At 38.4% G+C, this 16,475-nt stretch overlaps 4 protein-coding genes across 4 annotated transcripts; 2 read left to right on the top strand and 2 right to left on the bottom strand.

The window, feature by feature from the left end:
* Nucleotides 1-152: 152 nt before the first annotated feature.
* Nucleotides 153-4,437, top strand: LOC115997154 (protein trichome birefringence-like 43). Its single transcript, XM_031236660.1, has 5 exons — nucleotides 153-500; nucleotides 2,405-2,576; nucleotides 2,784-2,959; nucleotides 3,044-3,202; nucleotides 3,752-4,437. Exons 1-5 carry the CDS (start codon nucleotides 217-219, stop codon nucleotides 4,035-4,037), a joined length of 1,077 nt encoding a protein of 358 aa, XP_031092520.1. The 5' UTR covers nucleotides 153-216; the 3' UTR covers nucleotides 4,038-4,437.
* LOC115997155 lies at nucleotides 4,209-6,863 on the bottom strand. The gene is made up of 6 exons (XM_031236661.1): nucleotides 6,584-6,863; nucleotides 5,454-5,567; nucleotides 5,098-5,362; nucleotides 4,815-4,923; nucleotides 4,549-4,710; nucleotides 4,209-4,437 (listed from the first exon to the last, which is right to left on the bottom strand). The coding sequence occupies exons 1-6, from the start codon at nucleotides 6,680-6,682 to the stop codon at nucleotides 4,398-4,400; spliced, it is 789 nt and encodes a 262-aa protein (XP_031092521.1). The 5' UTR covers nucleotides 6,683-6,863; the 3' UTR covers nucleotides 4,209-4,397.
* Nucleotides 6,864-9,696: 2,833 nt separating this feature from the next.
* Nucleotides 9,697-12,614, top strand: LOC115997091 (heat stress transcription factor A-4b-like). Its single transcript, XM_031236567.1, has 2 exons — nucleotides 9,697-10,684; nucleotides 11,225-12,614. Exons 1-2 carry the CDS (start codon nucleotides 10,466-10,468, stop codon nucleotides 12,353-12,355), a joined length of 1,350 nt encoding a protein of 449 aa, XP_031092427.1. The 5' UTR covers nucleotides 9,697-10,465; the 3' UTR covers nucleotides 12,356-12,614.
* A 697-nt stretch (nucleotides 12,615-13,311) lies between these two features.
* Nucleotides 13,312-15,824, bottom strand: LOC115996812 (cactin-like). Its single transcript, XM_031236230.1, has one exon. The coding sequence runs from the start codon at nucleotides 15,679-15,681 to the stop codon at nucleotides 13,588-13,590; it is 2,094 nt and encodes a 697-aa protein (XP_031092090.1). The 5' UTR covers nucleotides 15,682-15,824; the 3' UTR covers nucleotides 13,312-13,587.
* Between the last annotated feature and the right edge of the window lie 651 nt (nucleotides 15,825-16,475).

Below are 16,475 nucleotides of genomic sequence, written 5' to 3'. Positions count from 1 at the left end.
CCATGAAATTTGAATTCCTTTTTTTTAAATATTTTCCAACGAACTAAACAGTAATGCCATTACAAGTCATAATTTTTATTCCATAAAAATACACTCGTCATTTTGCTAAACCTGCAAATGTGTCTGATCTATATATTACATATCCTTCCTTGCATCACCTTCCATAAAAGACAGTATAACAACCCCATCCTTCTCTCTCTCTATCTCTCTCTCATCATGGGTGTTGGTTCTTTCATGGCGGAAGCGCTGATTCTGCTGTGTGTACTGAACCACGTGCAGGGGAAACGGCCGGTGCGGCACAAGGCGGAGCAGCCGGCGGCGATCACCAACGGCTGTGATCTCTTCCAAGGGAGCTGGGTTCGTGATGAAGAATCCAATCCTCTCTACAATTCATCGCAATGCCCCTTCATAGAGAAACAGTTTGACTGTGAGAAGAATGGAAGAACTGACACAGACTTCCTCAAGTATACATGGCAGCCCAATCTTTGCACTCTCCCCAGGTTCTCAAATTCTTTTTTTTCTTTTTTTTTTTTTTCACTTTTTCTCTTATATTTTCCCACACATTTTACTTTATTTATTTAGTTTTAAAGATATAAATCTTTGGGACCAGCTTGATTGGTCTGAGTGGCATATGATACGGGCTTATATTACGGGATTAAAGAGTGTTAGTTGAATTGGACATTTAAAATAAGATAGAAAGAAAAAAGGAATTGAAACATCATATATGACAGATTTCAATGAATGTTTTGGTCGATGAAATTCTTTGTTTGCTTTTGTGTTTGTTTGTTTGTTTCATGTCACGGGTATTGGTTTACATGACAGGGAATTGTTGAAATTTATGAACTGTTTTTACCCTTTTTGTATCATCACTACATTTGTTTACCACTCCAAGGTAGCTAGTAATTTATATCATTTTACCTTATTTTATTTATTATTTATTGATTAAATAATATTTCTTTACTTATTTTCTTTAATTTTTTAATTTTTTAATTTATTTTTTGTGTTTAATAATATTTTCAAAAAAATATTATTTTTTTGATATAGTTTCTAAATATATAAATTTTATATATTAATACTAAATTTAATATTATAAAAAAATTATAAATAACTTCAATCAAATTAGACAGAAGGAGTAATATTTTTATTATTCTATCCATGTTAGTCAAGGCAATGGGCGGGACGGGACATGAATTATACTTTCCATCCTTGTTCCCGCAACCCGGCCTAGCCCACTCTCTGTTCTTGTTGGGGGTCGGGATAGAAATTGTTTTCCAGAACTTGTAAACAATAGTATTAAGAATGTTAGATTTTGATATGATCCCGCATCAACTTCACACGATATTGTGAAGTGATACTTAAGTCGGGATTAAGTTTTGTGATGGAGTTAATAAGGGCTTGAATTGAGTGGAGTATCATTTGGTCCTCTTACTGAAAGGCCGGTGCGTAACCAGTATTGGTGAAATAACCCCATCATCGGTATAAGATAGACTTCTAAGGAACTAAAATGGGACAAAATTGTAGAAACCCAGAAACATAAACTTGCATGTCTTTGCTTAATCCTAAATCCCAAAGGGGCAAACATAGAACAATCAATTTCCTTGTAAAGACTAAAGACAAAAGTCTTGTGGTCCTTTCTATCCCTTTTATATTTTTTTGTGTAGACTTTGTTGACATGTTTTGTCACCCTCTACCACATAAAACAACCATCATACACCACATGATTTCCAGTGAAAAGTAGCTTTAGTTGTATTTAATTGACTATTAATCAAGATTCCAATTTGCTGTCCAATAATGCATGTATAGTAATGACAGATTGGATATATTAATGTGTGATTAAGCTGTTAATGTTGATAGATAGATACATTTGTTATTTTGTGGTTGTTATGATCATGGTTTGAGGAATCTCTGTGTTGTAAGTATATGTATTTATTATTTTATAATGACTGAAATGATATTTTAATCCCGAAGTTATATCTGAGGTATACAATCATTTTTAGTCCTGCCTAACAAAAATTGTTAACTAATTAATTGAAAAATGCATGAACCCTAATTTGATTAGGTCTTTTTGGTAAGAGAAAATTCAAACATAATTGATTAATAACAATATATATATCCATCCATCGGGGTAAATCAACGACTTAGGGTTGCTGAAAAATAATGGAAAATAGAGGCGGGTCAGTTTTATAAATATTATAAACTTGAAAGTTTGTAATAATTATAAAATTGACTCTTTTTTTTACTAAAATTAAACCCTCCAATGCACCATTGATGAACCTTGATGTGTGGCTGAGATCAGCCTCACTTTTTACAAGGTTATGTTGATTGTTTTCATTTGAACCCACCTCTTCAACAAAATTACATGCAAATAAAGAGGTACCCATTATAATCATATATATTGTTGCAGGTTTGATGCGAGAGAGTTTATGTTAAAGATGAAGGGCAAGAAAGTGATGTTTATAGGAGATTCACTGAGTCTGAATCAATGGCAGTCCCTCACATGCATGCTTCATGTGGGAGAACCAGATGCAAAGTTCAGCTTACATAGATCTGGAGCTGTTTCCAATTTCACATTCCCTGTAAGATTAAGTGGCAATCAATGTTAAAAGCCTAAACTGGTAGTTGGATTGCACATTTATATGTATATATTATATGCTCAACATGTCCTTCACATGTGCGGGCCAATTACGGCTCCTAGCAATTTTTTTTGACTCTGATACCAAATTGAAGCATGTGCTTCATCTATGCTCAACACTGATGAGCTTCAATTTGTGTGGAAATGGCAGAAGTATGATCTTTCCCTCTTTCTCTTCCGCGCTGCCTTTCTGGTTGATCTCGTTACAGAGAACGAAAAGCGGGTGTTGAAGCTCAACTCCATCAGCAATGGTACCCAATGGAAGGAAATGGATGTGCTCATCTTTGATTCCTGGCATTGGTGGCTGCACACTGGCAGGAAACAGAAGTTAGTCAAGTTTCTGCAGATTTCTCTGCTGTTCTTGCTTAGCAGATGTAGTCTCACATTCTGCATTTTTCTAATTTTCTGCAGCTGGGACATTGTTGAAGATGGAAATGGCACATACCCAGATGGGGATAGAATGGCTATGTATGAGAAAGCACTCAACACCTGGGCAAAATGGGTGGAAACAGAAGTAGACACCAGAAAGACTGCAGTGTTCTTCCAAGGAGTTTCCCCTGATCATGACCTGTAAGTCCATTTTTAAGGTTCTAAGTTCAAATTCTCAGTGAAAGACTGTGAGTAGCCTATTGGTTTTTTTGGTTTGACTCAGTCAGCTTTGGTTCAGCTATGGGCAACTAAAGTTGATTTATCTCCTTGTGGTCCCTTGCCGGTTAGGGTTACAAGGCCAGTGTACTCCATAAGGTTCCAAGTTTGGCTCTCAATGAGAGCAACCTATTGGCATTTTTGGTTTGAACCGGTCAGCTATGAGCAACCTAGGCTGGTTTACCTCCTTGTGGTCAGTTAACAACTAGAGCTACGAGGCCAGTGCACTCTATAAGGTTTCAAGTTCAGCTCTCAGTGAGAATGACATATTGACCTTCTTGATTTAAGCCGGTCAACTAAGGACAACTTAGGCTGGTTTATCAGCCTCCTTGTGATCCTTTGCTGGCTAGGATTACAAGCCTAGTGCAAAACCTCGAACAAAAGCTGCGAGTTTATCCCGTCATCCAAAAAAAGTCTATTACAATGGTTATTTATATTATTCAGATTTCATTTTATTGATCACTGACAATGCAGTGTGGAAAGCTCCAAGTCAGAGACTTGCACAGGGCTAACAGAGCCAACTACAGTAACAGGAGAAGCTCATCCAGGAGAACTGGTACTGGAGAGAGTTCTGAGAACTGTGTCCAAACCAGTATACTTGCTGAACATAACTTCCATGTCACAGTTCAGGCAAGATGGCCACCCTTCAGTTTTCGGGGCAGGCGGCCACCGTGTTCTTGACTGTACTCACTGGTGTCTGCCTGGGGTCCCTGATACCTGGAACCAACTCCTATCTACAGCCCTGCTTACTCAATCATAAACCATAAGAACAAAATATGCCAATACACTGTAGATTTAAGGCTTATTCAAAATTACAGTTGAATAGTCATTCCCAGACTAGATAGAGATCCAAATGTATGAGGTTTTGCCTTTTTGGCTCCCAAAATCTTGTCTGATTTGGACCATTTCATCATTTTTATGAACGAAGTCATAGTTCGTAACGTTTTCATCACTGATATTGATGGCCATAATGTTCAATACTTACACAGACAAACAGTATAAAAAACTGCATAATCATAGTACAAACATCATGTGTATAAACACTCATAAGTATGCAAAGACATATAAGTTGCTGGCGTGTAAAACTCGTGCATCTGCACCTAGAACTGTGCTGCCCGGATTACGAAAGCTTTGGGACTATAACCCTCAAGAGCCCATCACTGCACCATAAACGCTCAAGAATTTCACCTTGCTGTTCTCGAAACACCAGGCATGAAAGGAAAAAGAAGAAAAGAAAGCAAATAGTATTGAGGGGATGAGCTATGACTTACAAAAACTCGGCTTTGACACTGTCCTTGTTCACATTAGAGGGAAGAGGCCACGCTAACTGGTATGGTCCCTGTAAAATGTCCCTTTTGTGATATGCAGACACCGAGTCACATAAATAAGTTGCCACTTTCCACGGGGTTGGCCGGTTTCCAGATATCATCAGGCTGTATAGCACACCATATATGTTACTAAACCAAAAACGTGACATTCAAATCTTCTCTAGTAGAAAAAGTGAATATAAATTAGCCAATGATGTATTCTTTATTACTTTTGGTCGCTGACTTCCACTTTAATATCACTAACATTGACACCGGGAAGTTCCACCATGACCATATAGTTCAATCTCGACTCTGCAACATCCATCTTTGGAGACCACCCTATATATAACATAACAGTATATTTGTCAAGAATCGTTTTATATCGAACACTGCATATGCTAATCATTTTACAGTTCAAATTCATGTGGAATCATTTACTCAATTGTTGTAGCATTCAAGATAAGAATATCCGAAAGCATATTTGTTCATTGTTTCAACATCTAATAGGTTTACCTTTAGTTTCAGAAGCATAATTTCTTGGTCTGGACTGAACTCGGGATTCTTCAGTTCTTGTTCCACAAGGCCTTGCAAATTTAGGAGCTTCAGGAGAACACTCGGAGTATTGGTATTTGTAACATTGCGCTACATATGCAATCTGCTGAACACTTTTCTTAGAGGGTTCCACGCTGGAAGGTCTAGAGAACATCGGTGTGTCAGAAGCATTAGAGGCGGTGTTTGCATAACCAATAGATTTAGGAGGAATCGCGGATGGATTTCCCTGTCACAGAAGTTAAAAATGATTCAAATGGTTCTGCATCTTATAACATTAAGGACAACATTAAGGAGTGGCATACAATTGATTGTGTTACCTGCTCATATGAACTCGGCCTCATGAAACAACCTTGGGAACTCGAACCCTGCCTTGCAAAGTGCATTCTGTTGTCACACCTCCGGATTACCGAGTTCAGATTACTGCTGCAAATCTGAAACGCCAGGCAAATGAAGAGGCAAAACATAAGCTACGAGAAATAGCAGGCATGAGGGACAGGAAAATAAAGCAAAAATGAAATCAGAACAAAAACAAGAAACAATAGAGCTCTTATAAAGCGAATAACATAGTACAACATACATAGTAAATCATTAAACATAACTAGTTAGTCAGCTCTATCTTTATTTTGATTCTCTTCCTTATTAAGTAGTTTCCCCCAGAAGCACACTTCTTATAGCAGTAAAAGTAAACACAGAGGGGGCGACCCCAATGTTACAAGTTCGACTCCTAATGGAAACAATCTATTGACCTTCTTGGTTTGAGCCGGTCAGCTAAATTGATTTACCTCCTTTTAGTCATTTACCGACTAAGGTAACAAGGCGGTGTTTACTAATGCACACCTTTCCTCGTAGCTCAAAAAGTAAACACAGACATTTACTAAGAAGTCTAAGAGCAAGGCTTATAGGTGAGTGCAATAGAACTTTCCCCTGCCAAAGAGTTTGGGTTTGACTCTCATTTCCCCACCATTTTCTTTTTAATAGGAGAGATTAATCCAACAAAATGAAGAAAGCTTGAAAATCAGTTAATACAGGCATATAACTTTAAGCAGAATGACAATAAACATAGAACAATACAAATAAAAATCCAATCTTTATTCCTTATCTTCTGTTCCCTTCCCACTTTATCAAGCTACTAGATGAAGAATATCTATAATAACCATAACCACTCTTCTCAAGTTTTCAACAAACACAAAGCAGTACTGTAACAGCTAATGAAAACACACAAGTTCATCAAGGAAAAGGGCAAGGGATGAGATCAAACATCAGAAAATGATGATGTAACAGACCAAGATTGAATCTTTTGCCTTCTTTTTGTTTAAGGGACACAAAATGAGCAAAACCCATGTTTCAAGAATCAATAACAGGATCATACAGATCCCAAAACTATCACTAACAGTAGTATGTATGAAGAACTAAACAGTAAACAGGGAAGGAGGCAAAAACAAATTACCACAGGAAAGACATGAGTGGGGGCAGTGGAAATGTCTTCATGGGCAGCTAAGTGGGCAGCAATCATGTTCACCCTTCGGCTAACAATCTGACTCTCCATTATCTCCAAGTGAAGGTTGCTCCTTTTCTGCAACGCTGTGTGGGGATTGTAGTCTGGATTTTTCTTGGAACAACTGGGGCTTAAAAGAAGGATTGTTATGAGAGGATGATGATGATGATGGGGATGGTGATGGTGTGTAGATATTTAAGTTTACTTTTCTGGAAGTGAAACAAAGAAAAAAAATCTGGATCCAAAATATCGCCACTGGGATTTCTATCATATGGAGTGGTGTCATTTTCCTGGCTAGTTTGTCTTCGTGATGAGCGGTGGTGGGGCAGCTTTGCCGGGCTGCTGACCGGGAACAGCTCCACAGTCACACCCAAATCATTGGGATATTACAACTTTACTACTTTCACAAATTAAGGAAGAAAAATGATACATGCATTCATACGTTTTACTTTATTTTTAATTGCTACTGACCAGACATATATTTGGGAGTTCATACCCAATTTGTTTTTTTATTTGTTGTTTTTTTGCTCCTGATTCACCTCATCTTTCAGGACTCATTTCAACAAATTATTCTGCCTTATTTGGGGTGAAGGTACATTATTTGATATATACTATCAAACAATGTACCTACAGTACAAAAATAATATACCTTCAGTATACTTTTTATTTTTGGTTCACACAGTTGTGTGGACCAAAAATAAAAAGTACTTTATTTTTGTATTGAAGGTACATTATTTTAGGGTACATTATTTTTGTATTGAAGGTATATTATTTTAGGGTACATTATTTTTGTATTGAAGGTATCAAATAATGTACCTACAGTATAAAAATAATGTACCATCAGTACAAAAATAATATACTTTTTATTTTTGGTTCGCACAACTGTGTGGACCATGGTCCATGCAATAATTTGTCGTATGAGGTAGTTCAGAATCAACCTAGTCCTAAATCAGTTTAGGGCTAGGAGGCCCAAGATTTTTTGGACGGGAACAGGGGAGTAGAGGACATAAACTCAAGACAAGAAGCCCAACCGCTGGTAAGCCCAGAAAGATGAGTACATAGGCCTGTCCCAAAGCTGTCGAAGCCCAACATCAGATTAACGTTAAGGCTATCCACGCAGTGACTAGGATCATTATATGAACTCTTATTTTAAAATTATAGGATTATCTCACTCGACTATAATGTTACGACAATACTGGAACATAAAAATATTATAGGATGTTTGTTAAAGAGCAATAATAATCAAATAAATTAAAATTAACTAATAAACTAACTATGTTATCCAATAGAGCATATAACTTCAAACTTCAAAGTACGCTTTGAATTGAGTTAAGATTGTTGTTTCCTCTTGAAAGTTTTGTTTTAGATTGACAGAAAGTTGATGCAACTATTTACCTATTAAACGAGGCCGCTGTTAAAAGAAAAATTATTAGATATTATACCTCCCAAAAATATTGCATTATATTATTCATACTTCAACTTTCACTCATCATAATCTAATATTTTATTCATATTTTTTCATTCATTATCCACTTATATATTGGTCAATATGTTTCATAGTTCAAATTTCACTAGTGAAACAGTTCATCAAATGAATATAACTCAATATAGTATTGATAATTTGTGCAACTTATCTCAGTCCAATTTCATATATGTAAAAGCATCTAACCAGAGAAGAAAAACGAGCCTAACTAGCTAGCCACTTAAAATATTTAGTATTGAATCTAATATTGTAAGACAGTCGATAAGTGAACTGTTAATAAGGTCAAAGGTTAAACTCTTATAAAGAATGCTTCATGTTAAAGGATTCTATTGAATTTTGCACATAATTGAGTTTAATTTAAATTAATTTTATCGTAACGAGATAACTAACGTAACGGTGTGAAAAGATATATTTTAGTATGGATAATTTATACACACTACTTAGAGCAAAAGGGGATAGGATATTTTGCATTTGGATGAAAAGTTGAGAGAGAAGTGGAAGGGTATGCAGACGTTATAATAACAATCTTGAAATGTGGAGTCTATGATGATGAGATCACAGTCCACTGATCAATGATTGCAGAGTTCTAATGGAGCAGCTGAACACCAAATATACAAAACATTATTCAAACATTTCTGCTTGCCAACAAAGCAATATTTGACAGACTATAATGTATATAGTGAACTTCTGATGGACCTTAGCTTATTTAGTATTTTTAAATGAATTATGTGTGCATTATTTGCGAATAAAGACTTCACAGCTTAACTATACACTTCAAGGTTATCGATCTAATTTAAAATTACGTTTGATTGATATTTACGAAACAAAATTAGTAAGTTAAAAAGGGTTTATACAGTACGTGATAGTATAATATCTTAGTGACAGTTGGCGATCCAAAGAGATTGGGCTTGACGCCTTAACTTATGAGATGTTGATTCGTTTTTGGTCGGCCAACATGAGGTTGACCAAGGAGCATTAGGTCGGCCACACTAGGTTAGTCCAAGTTCAACTAAAAAATCCGGTTCCCACAAATGTCAGAAAACTTTATTACATCCAAAAAAAAATCTCAAAATTGATTGGCCACCAAGAGATTCACAATGTTCATCGCCACTTAGTCAAATAGATTTCTTATAGTATGTATTATTCGCACAATCATCTTGTATATCCAACACACATCGTACTAAACTTATATATAACTACACTTTCATTATAGAGAATAAAATTTGTTAATTGTAATATAAAAATCTTTGTTTCATGTTTGTGTTGTTTGGATAAACTCACACTTGAGTGTAAAAAAAGACAAAATCTCTAGATCTAAAGACCCCACATTCCGATCCTATCAGAACTGCATAAGAGTTAGCGGCCTCATAGATAAAAAAGACTAGTACCCACTGTAACTGTCAAAATTTAAGCTATCATCCGAAAATCAATTGAGCTGTAGGGTAAACTGACACCACATTAGATGCCAAGAATCTTTAAATTAATGATAAATTGATGTACCATGTTTTACCAAGTAGGAGAAAGGGGGAAGGGTTTCAGGCTTACTACTTCCAGTCAAAATGGCATCCTGGGAACCAAGTCATAATCATGCAGTGCGTGGAGAATTCAACCTCCAATTGCTCCCCTCTTCAAACTTGGAACGCTGTCAGCAATACAAAAGAGGGTCAAAAGACAAATGAAGAAGGAGGACCGTTGAAAATTCAACATCAAACGATCATCGCCATTGCCCTGTTCCTAGTCAAGTCTTCACTCTCTCTCTCTCTCTCTCCTTTTTCTCCCGGTCAAGGTGAATCATGGGGGCGATCCATTATCCCCTCCCAGTCTTCCTTCTTATATATATACTCCCGCTGTCTTGCGGTTACTCCAAGAATTCTAGTTTTGGTTTTCTTGAATTTTCTATCAAACTCCCAGACTGTGTTCTGGGTCTTTCTGATCACCATTCTTGTGAGTTTTTGCTAATAATTTGAATTTCACAATCTGGGTTTTGCTGGAAATCCCTTTTCTTGGGGTTTATTGTGGGAAAGTTTCAAACTTTGGGGAATTTCAGCAAATTTGAACTCTGGGATTTGGAAATTTCTTGATTCTTTTCTGGGATTTGGATGAAAACATAGGAGTTTTTGCTAATAATTTGAATTTCACAATCTGGGTTTTGCTGGAAATCCCTTTTCTTGGGGTTTATTGTGGGAAAGTTTCAAACTTTGGGAAATTTCAGCAAATTTGAGCTCTGGGATTTGGAAATTTCTTGATGCTTTTCTGGGATTTGGATGAAAACATAGGAGGGTTTTGAATTTTTATTGAGAGATACAAAAACACACAAATCATTGAAATCAAACACACACACACACATATTGATGATGGATGGAACACAGAGTGGTTCTAATGCACCTGCCCCATTTCTGACCAAGACATATGAACTAGTGGATGATCCATCCACAAACCATATTGTTTCTTGGCATCAAAATGGGCGCAGCTTTGTGGTGTGGAATCCTCCTGAGTTTGCCTGTGAATTGCTGCCCAAATACTTCAAGCACAACAACTTTTCCAGCTTTATCAGACAACTTAACACCTATGTAAGCCCACTGTCCCTTTTTCATTTAATTTTTTGCTCAATCTTCTGCATCCTTCATTTCCTCTCAGCATATCTATCTACATGTTTAGTTGTAATCTGAAAGTGTAAGTGGAAAGATTAGCCACAGGTATCAGTCTAAAATGTGGGCATTGTTCATTTGTTATAAACCAAGAACCCCTAATGAATAAGATATCAAATTGGATTTGTATTAGTCATTTAGTCTATAGCTTCCCACAAAAGGCGAAATATCTAATCCAAGGGCCTCCACATCCCGGCCCAACAGGATTGCGGTGGAATAAATTACAATGACTCAGTGACGTATTAGGTGGAAGACCAGTGCCTAGGGCTCACAAGGAGCCACCCCACAAAAGGGTGAAACTCACACATTGTAGCTGTCTGGGCTCGATCCTTGTATTAGTCTATAGTTGATTGAAGTGGATGTGGAAGTATTGAAGGCATATAGAATCTTTATACTCTGATGTGTGGAAAACTAGATTGAATTATGTTTGACAATTCTTAACATTTTATTTCCATATTGCAGGGGTTCAGAAAGATTGATCCTGAACAATGGGAGTTTGCAAACGAGGAATTTATAAGAGGACAGACACATCTCTTGAAGAATATCCATCGGCGTAGGCCAATCCATAGCCACTCTGGTCAAGGGAATTCCGTGGCTCCCTTAAATGATTCGGAGAGACAGGGATTCGAAGAGGAAATCGAGAGGCTGAAACACGAGAATAGTTTTCTTCAGTCAGAAGTAGAAAGGCGTGAGCAAGAGAATCAAGAATACAAACTTGAGTTTCAGTCGTTCGAGCATCGGTTGCTGAAGGTTGATCAAAGGCAGAGGCGACTCGTGGCTCTTTTGGGTCAATTATCGCAAAAGCCTACATTTGCCTCTGCCCTAATGCAACAATTGGATACTCATAACAAGAAGAGAAGATTATCGATTTCCAATAGCTTGTATGATGAAGACAACATCGGAGATAACCAATTCCTTAGTTTCCAAAAGGGTCCTGGCTCGGGCTCCACCACACATCTTCCACAGTTAAGCTACGAGCTAGTTGCAAAGTTGGATTCTTCCATAAATTTCTGCGAGAATGTTCTAAATGGGATTTCCAAAACTCCAGGAGAAGATGTTTACGAGTTTTCTGCCCTTCCTCGGCCTTCCCCAATTATTGAAACTGAGATGCAGGCACGATCTGGAGATTCTGAAGTCAATGTCCGGCCTTGCTCTCTCCATTCTCAACCGTCATCAACTTCAAGGGATATGTGCTCCTCTCCCGAGTTGGCCGGGTCTTCAAGTCACACTGGTACCCCCGAGATATTGTCCATCTTTCCCAACTTAGAATCCCGACATAACCCTTCAGGAATTGATGTAAACACTAGTCCTGCTAGTACTCTCGAGCCTACTATCTTGAAAGATAAGGTGGAGGGTAGCTCGTCTACATCTATGCCTAATGGAGGTAACGATGTATTCTGGCAGCAGTTCCTCACAGAGACTCCCACTCCCGGGTGCTCTGACCGCCAGGAGGTCGAGTCTGAAAGAAGGGAAACTGTTGGGAGAAAGTACGATAGCCAATTAGCCGAAAGCCATAGACCTTGGTGGAACACAATTAACATAGAACACCTAACGGAAGGCATGGGGCATCTCAGTCCCATGACCGGAAGCTAATGCTGCTTCACCGTTTTCTTGTAGATTTCTTGCCTGCTTGTTGTATCATAAATTTAGAGAGAATTCTCGAGCATCGCACTATGTAAGCTTCTTTTTTTGAGCATGGCTCGCTCAGTTAGAGCGGGATCCATGCTTTCCTGGTTTTGATTTTGCTTGTAGTCACTAGCTAGATATCTTTTTTTATCAGAATAGAAGTTTTCTGCATTCTAGAGTTTAAACTTTAATCCCTATTCTCTATCCCAATTCTTATTCACTGTTCTCCTTTGATGGGTTACAAGATGAATTATTCTTGAGTTTCTAGCTGAAGTGAGCCCTGGGGTCCAACATATTCTGTGAAACATCTGTGAATGCCCAAAAGGGAACATCAGCTTGGCCTTCTTATATATGTCTCCTTTTCAAAGTCTAATTCTGTCTGCTGGAATGGTTTTGGTGGCCTTTCATTAATTCATATAAAAATGTTGAAAATTTGACCACTTTTTTGGATTTCTCTTGGGATTGTGGTCAACAAAACCATGCTTGGGTTTGAAGTATACTTGGCAACCAAGAAGGCAAGAACACTAAATAAATGTTTCTAAAGTTAACCAATTTTTTATTATTTAAGTGACAAAAAAAACCTGCAATCACTACTCACATTTTTTTCCCAGAGGGAATCGAACCCGGATTCTCCGGGAATTCTTCCTCACAAAGAGAGCTCACTTGCCACTTGAGCTACCCCATTGGGTTACAATCACTACTCACTACTTATGAATGTACACTGACAAATTATGTCATGTGATCCTAGCTGTAAAGGACAACAAGAAGATAAATTAACCTCTGTTGAGAGTCGAATTTGTAATATTGTGGTTACCAAGTCAATAATCTGACCTACTTGTTTAAAGTTGCCCCAAAATTATGTAGGACAAGGAACCAGCTGTCAATTATCTAATCCATTTTCTGCCTGCTTTGAAGCCCAGAAGAACAAAAAATCAATGGTGCACTGAATTTCATTTCATTGGAAGTAAATATATAGTGTACATGTCAATTTAGAGTAATTTTAAACACTATGATTAATGGAACAAGAAAGAAACAGTTTCCAACACTGCAACTGCTTACTAGTTTTACACATGACATCATTGCTAAAACCAGCATAAAGTGTAAATGGAATAGGTAATGGCTAACAGGAATTCATAACATGATGAAGAAAACACCTTATCAAGCTTGCAGACAAAGATAGAAGCTGCTAGCCTGATGCTTCATCGACGGTATCTATAGCGTTTGAAATTGAAGTACAGATGCAGGATCCCTCTGTCAAATATGCATTTGAACCCTTTCTTGTGTGAATATTCCCATTCTCTGTTAACAATTCGGAATGCTATGTCCTCGTAAGGGGGGCCTGCATGAAACCTGATGATGCAGGTATCAACACTGTCTCCATCCTTCTCTATTACATAAGTTGGAGCTTTTGATTTGTCAACAAGATCTGGATAGAAGATGTTGAACTTGTATCCCTGTACAATTTTCGGGGGTGGATTGTCATGGTCATAATGAGTCTGATTGTACTTGTTCCATTCGTATCCAGTATGAACACGATTGAAGTACTTTGGCTTCCTTGGGCGGTACTTGTCGTGCCACCAGTAAACCTGTGAATCGAGATTAACTTCATCGTTAGAGCCAAACACTGCATCTCCTTCCTCCATAGCTCCCATGGCTTTCAAGGCCTTCTTCTCAAAGTTGTTGTCTTCAGGAGGTTTTGGTTTTGGAATCATATCCTGTAGGCGACGCTCTTCCAGAACTGCCATTCGGTTCTTTTCAAGCATAGCTCTGTCTTCTTCAGGATCAATTGCCTCTTCCTTTTCGTCATCCTGTACTAACACAGGCGAATATGATCCATCATTGTCATCTTCATCTTCATCTGCATCATCATCATCATCATCATTTTCTTTTTCATATTCCATCTCCTGCTCCTTAGTATCTTCATTCAGCACAGGCTCTGCAGATACAGCTCGATCATCCTCCTTCTGAGTATAATCCATATCTTCTTCTTCATCATGACTAAATTCGAAAACTTTTTCATCATCTTTCCTTTCAGATGGTGTCTCAAGCCGTTCCAGATATTTCCGCAACATTTTTGCATGAATTTCTTTAAGGCATGCCTTAGCCTTGAAAATTTGAAGCCGCTTAAGAACAGCTTCCCAATATTCAACCACTTTGGCTGTTCCAGATTGCATCTGGGACTCAATTTGCGATTGTAATGCTTCCAATTCACCATAACTCTTACCCTGCAAGAGAAGCTTCACATCTGTTTCAATGCTGGAATGTAAACCCCTTTCTTCAGCCTGCAACTCCGGTGGTAAGTGCTCTCCCCGCACTCTGGCTCGATCCATAGCGTCCCTTTTCCGGGCCTCTGCCAATTCCCAATTGCAAACCACCAAAAGCGCTTCCCAATACTGTACATGCGTCTCTGTAGCTCTATCCAAATCAAGGTGCAATTTGATATCCTCCTGAAGTTCTTCTATTTCCTTCATTGTCAAACCCTTGAACACCATGTATGGCTCGTTGATTTCGATATCGAAATCATCAGAAGGATCTAGCTGCTTGATAAGAACATCAATTGGCTTGATTCGACCTTGTTGAATCCGGATCTTCGTCCTAGTTTTGCTTTGGTCAAAGTGGAATTCCTCCTCTTTTTTCTCCCAATCCTGAAACTCAGCCCTAGCTCGCTCTCTGGCAAGCATTGCCATTTCTTCCTCGCGCTGCGCCTTCTCAATTGCTCGCTCTTCTCTCCGTTTCTTCACCTTCTCGATTTCTGCTATTCGCTCTTTCTGCCTTTCCTTCTCGGCTTTTAGCGAGAAGGACTCGAGCGGAACACCGCGAGATATATCGCGGTGGATTTTCTTCTCCCAGATAAACTTCTCGTTTAAATTCGAATCACCAAACGGATTTGAATCGTTTGAATAGCTAGAAAGCTTCTGTTTAGCGTTCAATTTCTTCGCAGCCTTCTTCAACCTCCTCTCAGCTTTCTTCGCCATGTACTCAGCAATCTCCTCGTCAGTAATTTTCCTCTTCTTCTTACTCTTCCTCCGTTCATCCTCCTCCTCCTCCTCCGAGTCAGAATCATCAGACTTCCGCCGCCGGCTCCGACTGCGGCGGCGACGATTGGAACTGCGGCTGGGCGGAGACGAATCGCGACTGGGAGAGTCCGAGTCCGTGGCTGCGGCGGGAGAACCGGAATCTGACTCGGACAAATCGGAATCCTCAGCTCGACGGCGGCGACGGCGGTCACGGCCGGACCTCGACGACTCCCTTTCCTTCTTGCTTCTGCCGCTGCTGCTCCCATGCGTCCCCATCTCTCCTACGAACTAAGTGTTGATAACACAGCTGCAATTGAAAATTTGAAATCAAGCTAACCCTAAACCTAATTGAATTCAGACAACCATGAGATTGAAGACACCATGCATCTGGGATTTGGGAATTGAAGAATAGGAGTAATAAATACCTACTCCATATATTCTCAAAAAAAATACCTACTCCATATAGATTTGGGAATTAAAATCTGGGCCTTTTTCGTAAAATAAAAATGGGCCTAAAGTAGAAGGCCCAGATGTGTCATTAAGAATTGAACCTCAACTTTTTTTACTTGGAATTATAAAATTATAAGTCATTAACAATGGGAACGAAAAATTAAGAGTGCTCTAAGTTAAATTAAGGGAAATGGTGCAAATAAATCATCGAACTATTTGAGAATTAACAATTAAGTTATCGAATTCGAATAAGTTTCAAATAAGCCACTAAACTCAGAAAAATAAAGTAATTAAGCCACTAAACAAAAAAAAGATAACAATTAACATTTTTAACAAGTCATTTGCCTATTCCGACCACCGGCGACAAATTTTCCGGCGACCAGCGAACACTTCCGACGATCGACGACGACGAGGTCCTCGCCGGAGAAGGCGACCAGAGGTGAATAATGGTATTAAAGATTTATGAAAAGGAGTAGAAGTTGTGCTTAAGAAATTGGAGTTCATGTAGTATTTTTTAAAATTGTAGCATTTGCGTGAGACCGTATCACGTGTCTCAATTCGTGAGACGGGTCTGATATTTGATTAATGAGCCGGGTCGTTGATCTCATTAATCAAATATT

Source organism: Ipomoea triloba, chromosome 11 (genome assembly GCF_003576645.1).
Source record: "Ipomoea triloba cultivar NCNSP0323 chromosome 11, ASM357664v1".
In the NCBI taxonomy this organism is placed as follows: Eukaryota; Viridiplantae; Streptophyta; class Magnoliopsida; order Solanales; family Convolvulaceae; genus Ipomoea; species Ipomoea triloba.
This window is presented reverse-complemented; position numbering and strand designations above follow the sequence as displayed.